The 18,370-nt window shown below is 45.7% G+C and overlaps 1 protein-coding gene across 1 annotated transcript in view; it reads right to left on the bottom strand.

The window, feature by feature from the left end:
• The window catches only part of LOC147731161 (dynein axonemal heavy chain 11-like), a 1,538,124-nt gene that overhangs the window by 97,789 nt on the left and 1,421,965 nt on the right, over positions 1-18,370 (bottom strand). The window contains exon 45 of the mRNA XM_086956147.1: positions 17,878-17,990. Within this exon, the coding sequence (XP_086812273.1) occupies positions 17,878-17,990 (113 nt within the window). The remainder of the gene's footprint in view (positions 1-17,877; positions 17,991-18,370) is intronic.

Consider the following 18,370-nt stretch of genomic DNA (forward strand, 5'->3'; position numbering starts at 1 on the left):
GGTTGCACATTTGCTGCAGCGTTAGAAAGGTCTCGCCGGGGACGAGGTCCCTACCCACCCGCAGCTGATGCGTCATCGTCTGTTCCCATGCCCGCGGCCTCTGAATGGAGGAATCTGTGGGTTGTTGGCCAGTGGCATAGAAGGAGCTTAAAGCACTTCCAATTTCGCTTGTTTGTGCAGACCCTCCAATGCCCAACGTACAGTTTCAACAGTACCCACTTCATTGCGTGGTCGCTTATATAGCTGATATACAGCAGTGGCTAAAAACGGGGCCAAGGCCTATTCGCTGGAGCAGTCGGAACAGAAACTCCCATTCCAAAGAATGGAACACCTTAGTTGCGTCCAGGAGCGCCGCTATTGCCAGGACATGTGGTGCAATGTAGTGTATTAAAGCAATCAGCGTCCGGAGGTTGTGAGGTGTGGCCTTCCCCGGAATAAAACCAGACAGATCCGGGCGTATAATCAGAGGAAGCAGTGGCTGGAGTCAGACTGCCAAGAGTTTAGTAAAGATTTTTGCATATGGGTTAGTGGGTGGTACGAGTCACAGTGCGATGGGTCTTTGTCTGGTTTTAAGACAGTTATAATAATGGCCTCACGCATTGAGGCGGGCAGCCAACCAGCCAGACTCTATGGCCTCCTGATAAACGGCCAAGAGCCGTGGTGCCAAGAGCTCTGAATATTCTTTATTGAATTTGGCCACCAAGCCGTCCGCTCCGGATGCTTTGTCCGCGGATAGGCCACCTATGACCTGTTTGATGATTCCACCATAAAGTAAGGCCTCTAAGTACTCGCGGTGTGCTCTACTTAACCAGATTAACTCAATGGAGTTCAAGTATTCCTGCAGGATATCGTTAAGGGGGCTGGAGCTGGATGTGTAAAGTTGCGCGTAGAAGCCTCTCATAGTTGCCAGAATATCCAGTGGGGAACGATCTGTTGCTCCGTCTGCTGCAGCCAGTTCGGTAATAAATGGGGACTCTCTGGGTGTCCACAATAGGTTGGCGATGGTCTTGCCTGGCCTGTCCCACTCCCCTTACGTGCATTTGTGTGTTTGTGTAGAAATTTGGTCTCACGCTCTGCCTCCCCCGATACTCCGTTAATTTAGCGCGTAACGTAGCTAGAAGCGAAGGCGATGGTGCTGCACAATACTGTGTCTCTAAATCATGGAGGTTCCTTTCTAATCTGCTCAGAGAGCCCCGAATGTCGCGCAGCACTCCAGAATGGCCAGTGATGCAGTGCCCCCTTATCACCACCTTCAATGCCTCCCATAGAGCTCCCTCCATGGTCAACGATCCAGTGTTGTGCCCAGAGTACTCCCTAATGTGCCTTCTGATACTTTCACAAAAGGCAGCATCTAGTAGTGTGCTTGGGAGCAGGCGTAACGCAAACAGCTGCTGATAGGGCTTCGGGACCAAAAGCGACAGAGCCATCGGGCATGGTCAGATAGAGTCTGTGCCTGGTGAGTGATATCTTGAATCCAGACGTGTAAGTCTCTAGTCAGTAGCTAGAAATAAATTCTGGACCATGCCTGGTGATATTGTGTAATGCATTTCCCCTTGCGGACCATGGAGTGTAGCGCTCACCATGAATCGAACAGACAGGGGTCCAATATTATACTGTCTAGAGCTGCCGCCGCCTGAGGGATGGTGAATGCTGGTCCCCCCCTTCCTGTCCATGGTCATTGTCAGTACTGCAGCAGCGTCTCCCATCAACTGAACCTCATGCCAAATTTGTAGGAAGAATGTGGGGTCATCCATGTTCAGACCATATGTTTTAACGACAATAAGTGGCTGGTGAAATAATGTCCCCTTTAGGATGAGATACCGACCTTCTGGATCGCACACCGCTTGTTGTGTTTGCCAGGGCACACCTCTGCGTTTTAAAATTATCACCCCACTGGAATAGTTAGAGTAGCTAGCTGTATGCACCTAGCTCCATCTGTTGGAGGTTATCCTGTAGGAGACAGATATCAACCTCATGTCTGACCAAATAGGAATGTACCAGCCGCATGTTTCGGGTTGTTTAGACCCTGTACATTCCAGGTCATGCAGGAGAGTTTAGACAGTTAAAAGGCTTTGTTGAGTGGTGTGATGTGTGTATGTGAGGTTCCCGTCCCGAGGCCTCCCAGTTCTCACGTCATGCGCCTCTGTGTCTGACATGGATGTATTGTTGTGTGCAGGACTTAATTGCGGACAGTGTGTTGTGCTCTTCGTTAGGTGACAAGTTAGTTTTAGATTTGAGTCGTATTTCAACAAACAACATTCAATAACTTCCCTCCCAACCCCCTCCATCAACACCAACCCCCCAATCCGGTTGTGCCTCCCTTATGAAACAACTCACTGTGCAGTAAAGCCCTCGAAATACGGAGCAACAGGGAATCATCCCATAGGGGCGTGGGGTTGCCTGAATACTACCCTGTCCCATAAGAACAGGGTGGCTGAGCATAATTAGTTAACTCTGGCACAAGGATTCATGATGTGAACAGACATTGAGTTCCAAGGGAAATGAACAAAGTGTGGCATAAACTAACATATTTGTGGTTATAAGTGTTACAACAGTCCCGTACCATGGGTGCATATCCCCCCAACATCAGTCATTATCACTTAGCTCGTTGCCCGGAGGAGGGCGAGGATGACCCATCCCGGCTGGTTTGTCTCTTGGCATTTTGATTGGCATATTTCAAGGTGGTGCTTGCTTCAGTGATTATCAGGGGCTCGCCCCCGTGTGCACTTTAAGCTTTGCAGGGTACATCATCATACTTCGTGCCCGTCTGCTGGAGCAGTTTCTTGGCTGGAATCAATTCTCTGCATGCTGTTTGGACTGCCTGGATAAAATCTGGGTAGAGCGCAATTCTGTTCCCCTGGTATTGGATTTCACCTTTCTCCCTGGCCACCCACAAGACGGTATCCCTGTCTCTATAGTTTAGCAATCGCGCCAAGATTGGTGGTGGCGAGGCCCCAGGGGGGAGGGGGGGGGGGGGCTGAGGTCCCAGAGTGTGGTGGGCATGTTCCACAAGAAACATTGGGGATAGTTCCTCAGCACATATTTCTTTCAGCATTTCCTCCACAAAGCGCTCCATGTTGTTAATGTTCTTGGACTCTGGAATGCCCATTATGCACATGTTGTTTCGTCTGGACCTTGCTTCTAGGTCTTCGTTGCGCGCCTTGATGACCTCCAGCACCTTGTCTATTCGTAGCAGGCATCCTTGTGTCTCCTCCTGACAATCCTCCGAGTCTGATACTCTGGTTTCCAATGTGTCAAGTCGGGTTTCGTGTTTGTCCACTTTCTGGGATAACTGGTCCATTCTCTGCACCAGTGAGTCCAGTTTGGTATCGATTGCTCGCAGGCTGCCCCTCACCTCCAGCATCACGCCTCTGATGTTGTCATCTTGTTCCGTATCAACTGCGTTTCGGGCATCAACGTAATTTGTGGGGCTTTGGGGTCCTATAGACGCGTGATACGTTGTCCTGCTTGATGTCCGCTTTCCTCATGGGGGATCTCCAGCGGCATTGCGACACCCCTTTGCGCAGAGACAGCAAAACTAATCCACTGAGGCCACCGCCAGCGGACTCAGGGGAGGACGCCAAGATGGTGTGCGACACAGGAGCCAACTCTGCTAATGCCGCATTCACCTCTGCCTTCAAGTTGGCAAACCCTGGCCCGATCCGGAGTGGATCCAGCTCTTTGCAGCTCCAGCACGGGCCAATCCCACGAGGTCCCAGCACTCGGGTCAAGCGATATCTTCACTCAGGGCAGACCCAGTGTCCACAAACAGAGTTGCGATCAGGGTGGCACCCTCCGCCTCCCTCTCACACACATGCCCGAGACAGAGTCCGTGGCCCCTTCTGTCTGGCAGGCACAGTGACCAACTACCTTGCGTGGCGCCCACAATCCTTGTGCTGCAGTGAGGTGCGCGTCTTGGTAGATGCGCAGTAATATTAAGGCTCTGCACGCTACAATGTTCACACACTTGCTTAGCAGAGGTTCATGCAGGGAGTTGGCTACGCCAAAGGTTTGGCCACAGTGTCAGAGCCCACTATTTGGGGAGAGCTGTGCAATGCGTGAAGGCGTCACTAATCCCACTGTATCGGCGCCGGTCCACCCCCGCAGGATGGCGCTATGATGTCTCTGCTGCAAGTAATGTTCTCGTAGCTGCGAGGGTGCTGAGGCCCAGAAGTAGGGAGAGGGGGGAAGGCCGCATCCTGCCTCCCAGCTAGGACCAGCAGGCCAGCGAGGTCGCACTCACACTTGTTGTCCTGTGCCGCTTCCACGCCCGCTACTCACAGAAATCGCCTCAGGCCGCCACACTGTCCTCGGCCTTCAGGCAGACCGCGTTGTCCTTGCGCTGGGCCCCGGGTCTGTCCGTCCCGCAGAGGCAGCACCTATCTCACTCCCACAAGCTCCCGGATCACCGTTACCCAGGGAGGGGAGGGTTCACCAACGCCAGGAGTTCCACCGCAGCGCCCAGCAGGATCGCCCGGAACAGGCTGCAGATTTGCCACGCCGGTCCTGCACCAATATGTGCAATAGCGCGGATCTGAACACAGCAATTTGTATTGCAGGGGACACTCCTTAAGATGCCTGGGTATGTGCCCTTGGATCAGCAGGCAGATAGCGGATATTTGTCGGAGGATGTGCTCGGCCAGCAGAGCCACTCTATTAAGCGGCCATCTTGCTGCTCGGCGACGCCCCTCAAAGATCTTCTATGTTAGTATTGTTATGATTTTTCTCAAACTCTATTTCACAGCTGTCCATTCTTTTCCCTACTTTTTGCCCCTGCAACCCAGTGCTATAAAGGACTGTAAAGTACTGTATTCTGTGCTTCTTGAATGTTAATGTTTTATCAGGACATCTAATTCTGGTGTTGCTTTGCTTGCTTGGGGTCATGAGGTGTGTTATCTACATTCAGTGTCAAATGTTTTTCATTTTGTGAGCCCTTGCTTTGTTTGATGCAAAATAATGCATTGTTAAAAGAATCATGGAACACTTTTACACCATGGCAACCTCTTTGGGAACCTTGCGGTTACACTGCTTTGCTGCTCCACACAGTATAGCATGATTGGAAAGACATTTAGGCCTATATATAAGCCCTGCCATCGGGCAAGGCAAAGCAGAGCAATGCAAAGGCTTATTCTGTGTGCACAATGCCGGATTTGCCTGGCCTTGCATGGCTTTCTTAAGAAATTGAAAGCAACGCAACTGTTTGAGCTGCATTATGTTACATTTCAATTGGGATATATTCCATGGGTGGAGAATGGGAGTTTCCATGCATCCACCCATTAATTTTCCCACATTTACTAAAGCTAGACAACCTGGGAATGCAACAAAATGCAACGCCTTCCTTAATGAGGGTTAACAAGGCGAAATATCTTTACTTCTCCTCGTTATTTCTTTTTTCCATGTGTGCTGCATTCTGCATACCTATGAGGATTGTTTTTATGCAGGCAGGTGTCCCTCCCTCTATAACCACATTGCTGCGGCGGCTATTCCGCCGCAGCGCTAAGAGGGCGGGGCGGCCGCATGCTGGTGCCGGAACCGCTCCGTAACCAGCCGCGGTTGGGCTGTGTTCATGACGGAGTGGTTCCGTCATGGCCCCGCCCGCTCAATAGAACGCTCCGCGCAGGCGTGAAATCAGCGTCGCGCAGGCGTGGCGGCCGGGCCATGACGGAACCGCTCCGTCATCAGCACAGCCCAACCGCAGCTGATGACGGAGCGGTTCCATCATCAGCATCGAAGTGGTTAAAAAACTAATCCTGCCTGCATTGGCGCTAGGCAGCACACAATGCGACAGCGCAAGGAGAGATCGTAAATGCTTCATATTATTGTAATTATGGAGCATTTCTGCTGTCTCCTTTGCACTCAACGCAGCAAATTTGCTTGCTGTCCTGTGTTGCGTGAAAGATTAGTACAAATGTCCTTTAATCTAAAAGGACAACCGTCTTATTTTAATTGTGACAAAGTTACTAACAGTGAAGCTTGGGAGGCAAATTTACCCTGGTCACAGTCACAGCGGTGTCACTTTGGGGACATGATTTTTTGCAAAGGCCTGAATAAGTCTCTGATTTATTCCGAAGAACTGTTGGAAGGGTTTCCCCTTCCCTCGTTATATCTCTCCTTGCACTGCTGTTACATACCTATTCCACTTGAGCAGAGCAGTTATTGTCAAGTGATTTCCAAGGAGTGTATTGAAAACAAGGCCATTGTGGTTAAATACAGCAGCCATCGCCTCCCGGTTTTAAGTGAATGTGCACTGCCACTCAAATAGCCTGTTAACGGCGTTCAATCAAGCTCAATTAAAACCTGTTCAATCGCAGAGTGCTTAAATAATCCACCTCGGATTTTTTGTCATTTCGTATTTTATGTCTAAGGCGACCTAGCATGCACTTTCCTGAAAATGTGTTTGATTTCTCATCACCCATTCAAACATGAAATTACTGCATTAATTTTAGAACATTCAATTCCCTAATAGGAAACGTGAGACTAGAGTTACTAAGGGATTCTGTGGGCTCAAACTCTATATTTTTCCACTGTATAAAGCCCATTTGAAAAAGTTTTTCTCAATTTCAAAATGGGATTACCGAACCCTAGCGAACTGCAATTTTGAAGGGGAGTGTTTTGGGAGTTCATCCCAAACTTCGAATTGCTAAAACTGTTTTATTGATTTGAACCCACAATTCTACGTACAAACCACTGATAAGTTACCAACTCCCGAGCTGTGGTGATAAATGATTGTCGGGGAAGAGGTCCATTTTGGAGGACTCTAATGAAATTGGGCTGCTTTGGAAAAAAAAAATCTGCATTTTGAAATGCAATCAAAGGGTAGGTGGTCTGCTGTCCCATTGAAGGCCACAAACCCTCCCCTTGATTGCAGCCAATTGCCAGGGATCTCAAATTGCCACCTGCCTAATTAATTTTAATTAGGCTGCTCACTCTGTAACCACCTGTGATTCCAAATTTGGCAAAAAGTCTGTGCGATATTTGTGACTGCTTTTTGGGAATCCAGTCTTAGTACGTCAGGCCCATAGTCCATTGATCACATCATTGCTTCATGATCAGGAATGAAACCTGTAGCTATGTCTAATGACACAATACCTCAGTTCAGCCTTAGCTCAGTCCTTGTTAGATTCCCAAGAAAATGCTTCATTTATTGTAAGGTAGTTTTCATATCATTATGCACTTTGGGGCACCACACAAAAGTCATGTGCCCTTCAGCAGGTAAAGAAAAAGGGACTTTTGCCCCCCCCCCACGTTAGGTAATAAAGGACTGCCATAATTAAGGTGCATTGGGATCCTCTTCAACTTAGCTTCTGGTGCCACTGAACCTGCTACACAAATGATAACGATGCCCCTACTTTCGTCTCACCCAGCCGTTTGACTCGAGAGTCAGGCTGTTTCCTTATTTTTTTAGCAGTCTGCTGAAGCCAGCTGTAGTCAAACATGCTTGCAGGGAAGCCCGGCTGCTTGTCTGAGGCTGGTTCAGTATGGTCTAAAAGTAGAAGCTTGTAGTAAAAAAATAATGGGTGTGCTTGAAAGGCACTTCTTGATACTGGCACTAGTTTGGAATGAAACACTTTAAAGACAGCAAACATCAGAAAGTTGGTAAAAGGGAGATTTCTTTCTGTGGATGCATGATGACCATGAGATGTTCACCTAGAGCAGATATACATCCAAATATTTGCACATTCACTTATTTGCTCATGTACCACAAAACAGGGGTATGCTTGTTCGTGGTTCACTCTCAATGGTAATACTGCAAATGCATCCCTCCTTGCAATAGTGAGGTGACCACCATTATACCCTGTTCACCATCGCTAATGCATCCCAAATCTTAAGGAAAAGCCCACTAGAGCCTAATATTTCTAACCATAGATAATTATTTCACTAAGAACAATCAATGAATGGGCAAACCATCCAAGAATACTCTTTCAGGCTTGGCTACCATGGTCATCAGATGATTTATTTATTTAGCACATTTATTGAGCGCTCTGTTACCCGGAGGTGTCCTGGCACTGGTTTGATAGGGCAAACGTGAGAGCGCAGGCTTACTGAGTGAAAAGCCTAATCTTGAGTCCTTTTCTAAAGGCCATCAGATTCTGAGTTTGTCTGAGCATGAGTGGAAGTTTGTTCCAGGCCTCTGCCGCCCTAAGGGAGAAGCTCCTACCTCCCCATCGAGCTCTTTTGATTCAGGGGACCGTAACCAGGGCCAATTCTCCTGACCTCAGGGTTGGTGCTGGTTTATGCCAGCGAAAGAGCAGTTTCATGTGTCTGGGGCCCATATCATGAAGGGCTTTGAAGACCATACACAAAGCCTTGAATGCAATTCTCTTACGAATTGGCAGCCAGTGTAGAGCCTCCAGGTCCTTGGATACTGATGCAAATTTGGGAGTGTCGGTGATCAGGCGGGCGGCTGCATTTTGCAACAGTTGGAGTTTGTTGAGTACATTCTGCTGGGCATTTAACATCAGGCTGTTACAGTAGTCTAGGCGAGAAAGCACTAGACCAGTAACAATGGTTTTCCTGTGTTTCTTCTCCAGGTAAGGGAGAATTTTTCTGATGGTTTTGAGGGTGTAGTGGAGCGAGGAAGAGAGTGCGTTAGTCTGAGGTTTAAAGGACAGTGAGCTGTCCACAAGAATGCCCAGGTTTTTCACTTTGTCAACCGGCACGGGGAGTGGTCCCATTTCATCTGGCCACCACCTCGGGGACCAAAAGTTCTCTCTATCTCCAAAAAGCAGGACCTCTGTCTTCGAGGAGTTCAGTTTAAGGCAGCTTTGTGCCATCCAGCATCCCACTTCGTGCATACAGTTTCTGAATCTGTCTGCGGTGTTGTCAGTGTTGCCGGGTAGCAGGGACACCACAATCTGTGTGTCGTCGGCATAGGCCGTGAGTTGAAAACCGAACGATCTAATCACCGGGGCAAGGGTAGACACATAAACATTAAAAAGGGTAGGGCTAAGCGAAGATCCCTGGGGGACTCCACAGGGTAGTATAAATGACTGTGATTCATGGTCTCCTAGCGCCACTGACTGTGTTCTATCTGACAGGAACGCTTGAAGGATTTTTAGTGCTTTTCCCTGGATTCCACAGGCCCTCAACCGGTCCACCAGAAGTTTATGGTGGACCGTGTCGAAGGCCGCAGAAAGATCCAACAGAATCAGGGCCGCTCTGCCTCCTGTATCCATCACTTGCCTTATGTCTTCCATTGATTTGATCAGAGCGGATTCCGTGCTGTGTTCCGCACGGAAACTGTGCTGGGAAGAGTCAAGACGATCCCCTGTTTTTAGAAAGGTGCTTAGTTGTGCATTCAGGCTACCTTCTATTATTTTGGCAGGAAGGGGGAGTCGGGCGATTGGGCGATAGTTGTTCATTTCCGTGATGTCTAAGTTAGTTTTTTTTAGCAGGGGCAGGATGGAGGCTCGTTTCCATCTGGAAGGATATTCCCCTTTCTCCAGCATCTGATTAAAGAGGGGAGTGAGTCCCCTGGCGATGGCATCTGGTGCTAGTTTGGCTATTGCAGTGGGACAAGGATCATGAGGGGAGCCTGATTTGATTTTTTGTATGCGACTCATCACATCCTTTTCCATGATGGGTTCGAACTGTTGAAGACTGACCGCAGGTCTGGGGGAATCTGGATCCTCAGTCGAGGGGGAAATCTTCACCTGGCTATCTAAGGAAAAGAAGATGTTCTCGACCTTTTCACGAAAAAAGGTGGCCAGGCTTTCACATAGTGCGAGACTGGAGGGAATTTCTATGGTTTTTGGGTTAGCTAGGGAAGAGACCGTCTGGAAAAGTTCTTTGGGGTATTGCTGGCATCTTCAATCTGTTTGGAAAGAAAGGCCTTTTTTGCATGTAGGATTCTTTCTTTATAGCGTCTTTGCTCGGAATTGAGAATTTGTTTGTCCAGCTCGCTATAATTCATTCGCCAGACCTTTTCGAGCTTTTTACATCGTATTTTGTGTTCCCTGATTTGTTCAGTAAACCACGGAGTGGCCGGTTTCGTCCGGGTGGAGTGGGTGGTTTTGGGGGGAGCCAAGCGTAAGCAGGCCTGGTCCAGCCAGGCCTTATATGAGTTGGCTGCTTCCTCCACGTTGTTAGGAAAAGAGGTCAGGGAATTTTTTAATAAGTTATCCAGATCGTCCCCTTTAATGTTCTTCCATTTTCTGACTTGTCTCGGGACGTTTCTGGTGCTGGGTGGTTTTTCAGGGGTGGTGAGGGGAATATCAAAGTAAATTGCAGAGTGGTCGGACCAGGAGACTGGTAGAACCGAAGTAACTTTTAGACTGGGGAGATTCGAGAAGATCCCATCTAGGGTGTGTCCTGCTCTGTGTGTGGGGTCAGATACCAGCTGCATCATATCAATCCCCTGTAGTAGGTCTATTAGGTCTCGAGTATCTGTGTCTGTATTGCATTCCAAGTGAAAGTTAAAATCACCAAGTAGTGTGAACATTTGGGTACTAGCTGCCGCTTTATTTAACCTCATCACTGAGAAGACAACAGTGATACACAATAACTAAGAAAAAATCCTGCAATGTTCCAAACCTCTCAGAATATCAGAATAGAAGATTCCAAAATGGCCACTCTTCAAGTCCCTGAACAACTAATCTTTCCTACAATTCGTTTCCTCCAGTAAGCCCTCTACATACACTGCCAACACTATTCCAGAAAACGTAATAAAGGTTTGTGTAGAAACCAGCCTTCCTCATTACTAGACACATGGATTCCTCTTTGAAAAAGGTACATTTCCCTCTACCCTAAAATTTGGCTATATTGCCCCAACACCAAAGCTTGACACAGGGAGTTTCAAGAACGAATACCAGTTTCCAAACTTCCCTTTAGTGTAAAAAGCATTGAAAATAGTGTTTCTTTTCAACTTTCACAGATTTCTGTTAATAACCTACTAAGCTCCCCCAATCTGGATTTTGTCCCAAATGTAGCACAGATAGAGCAAGAATCCAGATGTTTGATGCTATACTCTGTATGCTTGACGAGGAAGTTATCTGTCTCTCAGTGCTCCTGGACCTCTTTGGATCCTTCAGTAACCTGACACTCAAATGACTTTACAGAAAACAAACACTCCATCAGTAGACAGGAAATAAAATGAAAGAACAAAATCCCCAACGACCTCAAACTACTTATGCGCCTACATGCAACTCACAGACAACTCATCACATCAGCCTTAGCCTATTAATATATTGACACCATCAATGAAATGGCAAATAGAAGCATAAGAATGCTCTTCAAGACAATTAAGCACTGCATTAACCCCCTGACACTCATAGTTCACATGCCACAGACAGCTGCAAGTCAAACATTCACTTCAATGAAAAAATACAGGCTGTCTGAGAGGATATTGACAACACCAAGCCTGCATCATCCCTTACACTGAGCCCTCTGACTAGCATCCCACAATAGTTATCTGTAAATGCGTTCTCCCACAGACTTCGCTGTCAACTCCCTCAACTCTTTCTCTTATGAACATGATGTCTGACCCTTGTCAAAGCTCTGTCTGGAGAAGCTTATGTATCACTACTCTCTATCATTAATACATCCGTCATGCAAGGCACCTTCCCAGAAGCTCTCAAGACAGTTAAAATGCTCCCACTCCTGAAGGAACCCACTCTAGACCTTGATTATCTCATCAAATATCAGCCTATCACTCACCTGCCTTTCATTAGCATGATCACTGATAAATCAGTCTGTGCTCAACTCCAAGACCATATCAGTACCTGCAATCTACTGCCCAACTGCCAGCTTCAGATGAGTCTGCATCATGGAGCCAGCTACCTTACAAATTATAATGACCGTCTGATCACTGATACCAATGAGCCTTATCTACTGACATGTCTGGCCCTCTTAGCTATTTTCTACACCACCAGTCACCCTAACCTCATACACATCCCGTAGTCTTGAATAGGTTACACTGCCAACCTACTTCACTGGATTTCCTCTGACCTCGCTAGCCAACACCAATTGGGTTACATGGACACCTCCTGGTCCCAGAAGCTACCTATCAACTTTGGAGCACCCCTGGGTTCCATACTGTTCCTTGTCACCATCAGCCGACAAAGGGAGACTTTGGGGCCTCTACTAAACAATAACAGCAATGAAATGTACCATTGTGCTAATAACAGACAACTCTACTTGAAAATCTCTTCTGATGCAGGCATCCAATGCTTCAAACACTACGTGCATCTGCATAACCAGTCCCTAACTGAAAATCAACCCTACCAAAACATAATTCCTGAATACTAAACTCCTTCTCAAGGCACAGATCATCAAGAAAACCAAGACAGCTTGGTACCAAGGAACTGTTTGTTTCTCTCAAAGCAATTTCAGAACTTCTTTTCAAGTCCTTATAACCTCATATCTGGGTTGTCGCAACACTAAGCTCCATTGCCTGTACATTGGCCAGCTATAAGGCCACAGCTTGCCTCATCACAGGCTTGAAAGAATATGCCCCCTAGCCTCCATGGACTTCCCTTAGCTGGCCCACACCATCTTCAGAATCGACCGCGTTATGCGCAAAGCAACCGTGACTGGCACCCCTGACTGTTTGTCTGCTAAGTTTACCTTCTCATGTGACTCTTAGCACACCTGCATCCTGTACACCATCAGACGAGAAACAAACAGGTGCTAAAAAGAAAAAAAACAACATGCATTCTCCATCTATTCACCAGAGGATCTGGAACCATATCCACATATTAATCAGGAAAATCTTAACATTGCTCCAATTTAAGAAAGTGCTGGAAACACGACTCTTTAAAGAACATTACTTCATGATGCAGTCATAGTCCACGTCTGCACACAGAACTCAGATACCTTTCCAATCACTCAGTGCCTTCAGTACCTTTGCCTTTGACTCTGCACAGTACAAATCACTCCCTTGGCTAACTTCACGCTACGGACATACCACCTACAAACATGCATATCTTGCAGCTGTTAACAAACCCTATTTAATATGCATCATCTAGAATGGGGCTTGTAAATCAAGTGCTGCAATGATTCTCTTCTTTCCAGTCATGTACACCCCATTTTGTTGAAATGGATCCTTCAGATCTCCCTCTCTACCTGTTAAATGTGGTATGCCCCAGGGATCTATCCTCTCATCCTAACTCTTTATCCTCTATATGCAACCACTAGGTTCAATGCTGCAAGACAAACAAACATTATCAGAGCACCAATATGCAGATGATACACAAATTTATCTCGAAATCTAAAATCCTGCACACATGCTAAGACTTAGGGTCATATGTATCAAAAAAGAGTTTTGCGATTCTCAAATTGCGATATTTAGCGAATCACAATTAGAGAATCGCAAAATGAAATGTATGTAGGATTTGCTAAAAATTTTGCGAATCCTACATATTCCTTATTTGCGAATCGCAAATTGAAATTCGCAAATAAGGAATAGCTTTGCATTCTTTCCTATGGGCTAGAAGGCCCATAGGAATGAATGGGAAGACATTCTCAATTTGCGATTACCAATTAGAGAATTGCAAACTGAGAATGCAATTTCAAGGTTGCAAGGGTGCCTAAAGGACATACTGTTGCACCCCTGAAATATGCATGTGTGCACGTTTTGCACACATACATGCCCTCAGGGCATGTATGTGCGACATATGGCACTTTAAAAAAATCAAAAAAGTGCTTTTTTAAAGAAAATCACAAATTACCACCAACTTGAAGTTGGTGGTAATTTGCAATTCCTTAAGGCAAATAGCAAATTTCTGGTGCTCCTAGAATTGCATTTAAGGAATCACAATTTGCAATTCCTTAATTGCTTTCGTAAAATAGAGAATTGCTAATTTTGCAATTCTCTATTTTGCGATGGCCTTTTGGGATGATACATCTCAAAAGGCTTTTTCCAATTCGCAAACTGGCCAATTCTGAGAATCTGCCTGTTTGCAAACGGGAAAAAGGCTTGATACAGATGACCCTAAATATCTTACCAGAAAATCTAATGAACTGGATATCTTCATTGTCCTTAAAATAAACTCCACGAAAACTGAATTCCTCCTCCTGCAATCAAAATACTCTTTGCCTTCTGTTCAAGATTGGCTTTGAGCACTGACAGGAATAATAGCTCTCACACCATGATCCTACTCTCCAATAGCTTGGCTACACCATTTACAGTAAGCTAAAAAGCAATCATAATATCTTCAAAATAAAAAATACATCGTTCCAACTCCTTTTTCAAAGCAAACTGAAACCACCTGTTCCCTCCATAGATTTCAGAACTCTGGGGCTTTTCCAACTAGATGGTAGTATGCAATCCCAAGCTATACTTATTGGCTTCAGCAGCGACTTGAAGGCTAAACTACACTTGAATGGAAGTGAGGGGATCACTAGAAGGACATCTTGCCTAAGGCAATGTAAATGTAAATGTAAATGTTGTATTACTTGTATAGCGCCCGAATCACCCCACATGGGGTCTCTCCGGTGCTTGTACGAATACCGCTGTGGAACCCTTCCTGGCTTTTTCCTTGGGAGGCGCCCACTCCTGGGCACCCCCAAGGTACAGCCAGGCAGCCTAGCGCTGTTGGGGCCGTTGTGGAGATTTAGCAAGCTATTGCCCAGAGTTGCAGAGTGGGGCCCATGATTAGAATAGGCACTGAGGCGAGAATTATCAGGTCTGAGGAAATTGGGCCCAAGACCTGCCGAGGCGGGAATTCAAACCTGGTCCCGGGCCAGACCTCTGTATCAGGGTCTACCGCTCTAACCGCTCTAACCATTGAGCCACACTTCTCTGCAATGAACAAATCTTTCTTGTACTAAGGATTAAGCAATTCAAACCGAAGGCTAAACACCCAAAAAAAAAGTCTGTCCTAGAAAAACGTAAAGATGTAGCTGTTCAGAATGGACCTTTTTGTTCAACCTGTTAAACTGCCTTCCAGACAGCATAGTATCATCACCAGTCGCAATTTTCCAGAAAACCGTAAAGACACACTGGTTCAGAATGTACCTTAATGTTAGTTTCCTTACTTCTTTCCCTCACCCTTCTCCAATGATTCTCAGATTGGTCTGATAGAGCTTTATGTGAAGGGTTCCATTTCGCCTGTGGTTAGGTCCAAGCAATTCAAATACCTCAGATAAATATGTCTCAGGATAAATGAGCTGAAAAACAGCACCCTTGGAAACACTCTGTGCCTGATGGGAGCTATACAAAACATGTTTCTGGCTGAGACATTCCAACGCATCACTCAAACCCTGGACAAATGCTGCTGCCTGACAAGTGTCATCTTCACATTTAAAAACATCTCTCCATTCTTAAAATACCTTATCACCACTCAAATGCTAGCCTCCTCCAGGAAGTCAAGATCTAAAATATGCTCAAACTCAAAAACCGATTCATTAAGGAAATGTGGTGTAATGGAATGAACCTTATTGATAGATAATGCTACCAACATCTGCCCAGTCTATACAGGACATAAATACAGAAAGCCAATAACAGTCACTACTCCTTTTCCTTCAATTATCATTCCATAATTCAGAAATCCTGCAGACTTATCTAGAAAAACGGTGCACTATCAACATCAATGCAGCCATCTTTAGGACCTGAATAGCTTACTTACTGCTAGGATGTGTTCACCTCCTAGACCTTCTGGTTCAATGCCACTTTCTGTCAATTGAAGGTCAATACTCTGATCTCATATTTGTGACTCTCACATTAGCTCATGCAGAAACTCTTGAACTCTCCGTTATCACTGACTGTCAGTCTCCTGTCATGTATAATTTAAGACCCTCTGTATTGCACACCAAACTCTCAATAACATTTGATCAATATTCTTACAACAGCTACAGGGGCACTCTCAAAGACCTCTCTGCCTTTTTTGTGTTTATCTTTAGAGAGTTCTTAAGCTTTGTTTTTCCTCATACTTGTTGTGTCCTTATTTTTATCAGCAACGTCTGCTCTCCCTGCTATTTTCACCCATGCCCCCTTTTTTTCTAATGATCAGTAGTTCCCTTCTGGTTCATGAGTTTCCTCTTATTAGCAATTTTTGCTTTCCTGGCAGGTTTCTCTTTTCAACACCACAGCAGTCCTCATTCTTTGCTTTTGTCCTCCTGAGCCTGTTCTGCTCATTCTTCTGGAGTTTCTGCTTCCACAACTTTTCTTATCCAACATCACCATTCATGTTTTCTAATTTGTTATGCAGTTTTCTGAGCAGCTCCTGCTCTCTCTCTTCTTTACCCATCCCATTTCGACAGTTTCTTTTTTCTGACTGAGTTCACTTTCCTCAACACTTACCGCTCATCCTGATTTCTCAACAATTCCTTATGGGTTTCCCTCTCTCCCCCCTTTCCCCTCACTATCTCCTTAATTGTTTTGGTCAACACTCTGATCACAGTCTGCAGCTCTCTCTTGAGCAGCCATAGTATCCATCCCAGAGTACTCCCCGCCCCTTCTATGAGATCAGTAGTCCGCCCTGCCTCCCTTTTCATGGCTGTCATCTAATGTTTCCTTGGGTGGGGTTGGAGGGTAAGACCCTCAAGCATTGTATTTTTAATAAAAATACTAATGTTCCCCTGCATCCATCCAAAATATTCACTTTCCTTCCTTCTGAAATATTTATGCATCATATCTGTCCTCTCTCACTGCTCCAAATGACAATAATTTACTCCAGAAATTGGTGTCCTTCTGGTCGGTCAAGAACAGAGAGTGTGTTGGTTGTGGCTTCTGACAATGGGTGGTTGGAGGAAGGTGGGTTAGATTAATTATGGAGCATGTACCCCTAATCCCGGTGGCCTGCTCAGGACCATGAACGTCATTCTTCTCATCTCTTCTTCTTGTCCAGGAGGTGCGGGAGTAGCAAAAACCGTCACTTGGAAAGTCAGTATTCCCCATTTCCCTGTTTGGCCTCTCACAGATGCCATTTGGAAGCTGGAACAAATAGGGCGGCAGATGTGGTGGGCAAAGCTTCTACATTCTTCACACGGCTCTTCCCTGGGTGTGGGGAGGTCACGCGAGGATCTGCTGGAAGCAAATGAACTACCAGTGTTTACAGGAAGATTGCTTTCTCCCCATATTAAACTGGCTTGAAAATCCATGTAGGCATAGCATAAATGTAGGTGCATAGTTCACATCTTGTGTTTGTGTACAAAGTGGTACACTTAAAGTGTATCCTGTAGTGGACTGTCACACTGCCTAAAGGGGGGACGTATAATTGATGGTGTTCTCCTGCAGAAAAGGCGAGGGCCCCCTGAGGCTCTCACAACTCACAAATATTCATCTGTCTTGGGTTGAATGAGCCCCCCCCCCCACCCCCCCTCCTGCAGCACCCCCATAACACCCCCGCGCTGCAGAGGCTGCAGGGGCCTGTGCTACTCCCCTGAGACTGCTAAAGTGCACTGTCAAGGACTTAAGTTCTTTTCACATAAATACTTCAAGGTCAAAACATTAATTTCTTCCAATTTGAACCTTAGCCGGATTTGCACTAGAGGATTTTCATTAGGTATGGTATTACTTTTAATTGAACTAATGGTATGCAAAGATATGCCCTTTAAACTCCAAGCGCCTGGAGCCTTTATTTTCCTGTACTTTTACTTGTTTTATAATATTGTTACCCAAAAGAGTCGCACATTTATATTCCAGACACACCAGTAGAAAACATGCATTACGGTGCACGATATTTATGTGCCACCGAATCCATATTTATAGTTATATAAATCCAGGCAATAGGCTAATAAAATAAAAATCTATAGTTGTTCATATGCGATGAGTTCGGATGAAAATATTGTTTACGGCGCACAGTTTAAGCTGTTCTGGTAATCATGTTGAAAAATACAATATTTATTCATTAGATCAAATTTAATGAGGCCTCCTGGCAGTAATTATAAAAATTACTGTTGCAGTAAATTACTAATGAGTTGTGATGTGCTTCCTACCTGTGAGGAAGGACTGGGGGTTGAAGAATCCTGATATCCAGACAACGCTCGGGAGGGAGAGGTCTTGAGTCCATGAGTCAAGCTCCCGGCAGCGGAGGAGAACGTCGGTATACCTATGTGTGGAACAGGGAAAGGGTGCACTCGGTTACCCGCATCAGTTCTGTCACATTAAACACAGCGATTAACTTTCATTTCTGTTTAGAAGCGTAGAAGTGTGGTTGGCACGAGGCTGCGCAGATTCACTGATGCAATCGATTAGAACAGGGTTGAAATAGAGAAATAATATTAATAAGCAGAATTGGAAATTGTTTACTTACGCGTGCATAAAGGAGTTAGTTTGTTAATATGCTTTTAAATTGTACTAAAATGGAACGTTAATGTGACATAAAATGTTCTTTCCAAAAGTCGCAATTTCAAATTCTTTTCGCGTACAATGCTAAATATTATCGACGGCACATTACATCTTTCATTTTCATTTATTCTAAACAATGCT

Source organism: Lissotriton vulgaris, chromosome 2_1, assembly GCF_964263255.1.
Source record: "Lissotriton vulgaris chromosome 2_1, aLisVul1.2, whole genome shotgun sequence".
Taxonomy (NCBI): domain Eukaryota; kingdom Metazoa; phylum Chordata; class Amphibia; order Caudata; family Salamandridae; genus Lissotriton; species Lissotriton vulgaris.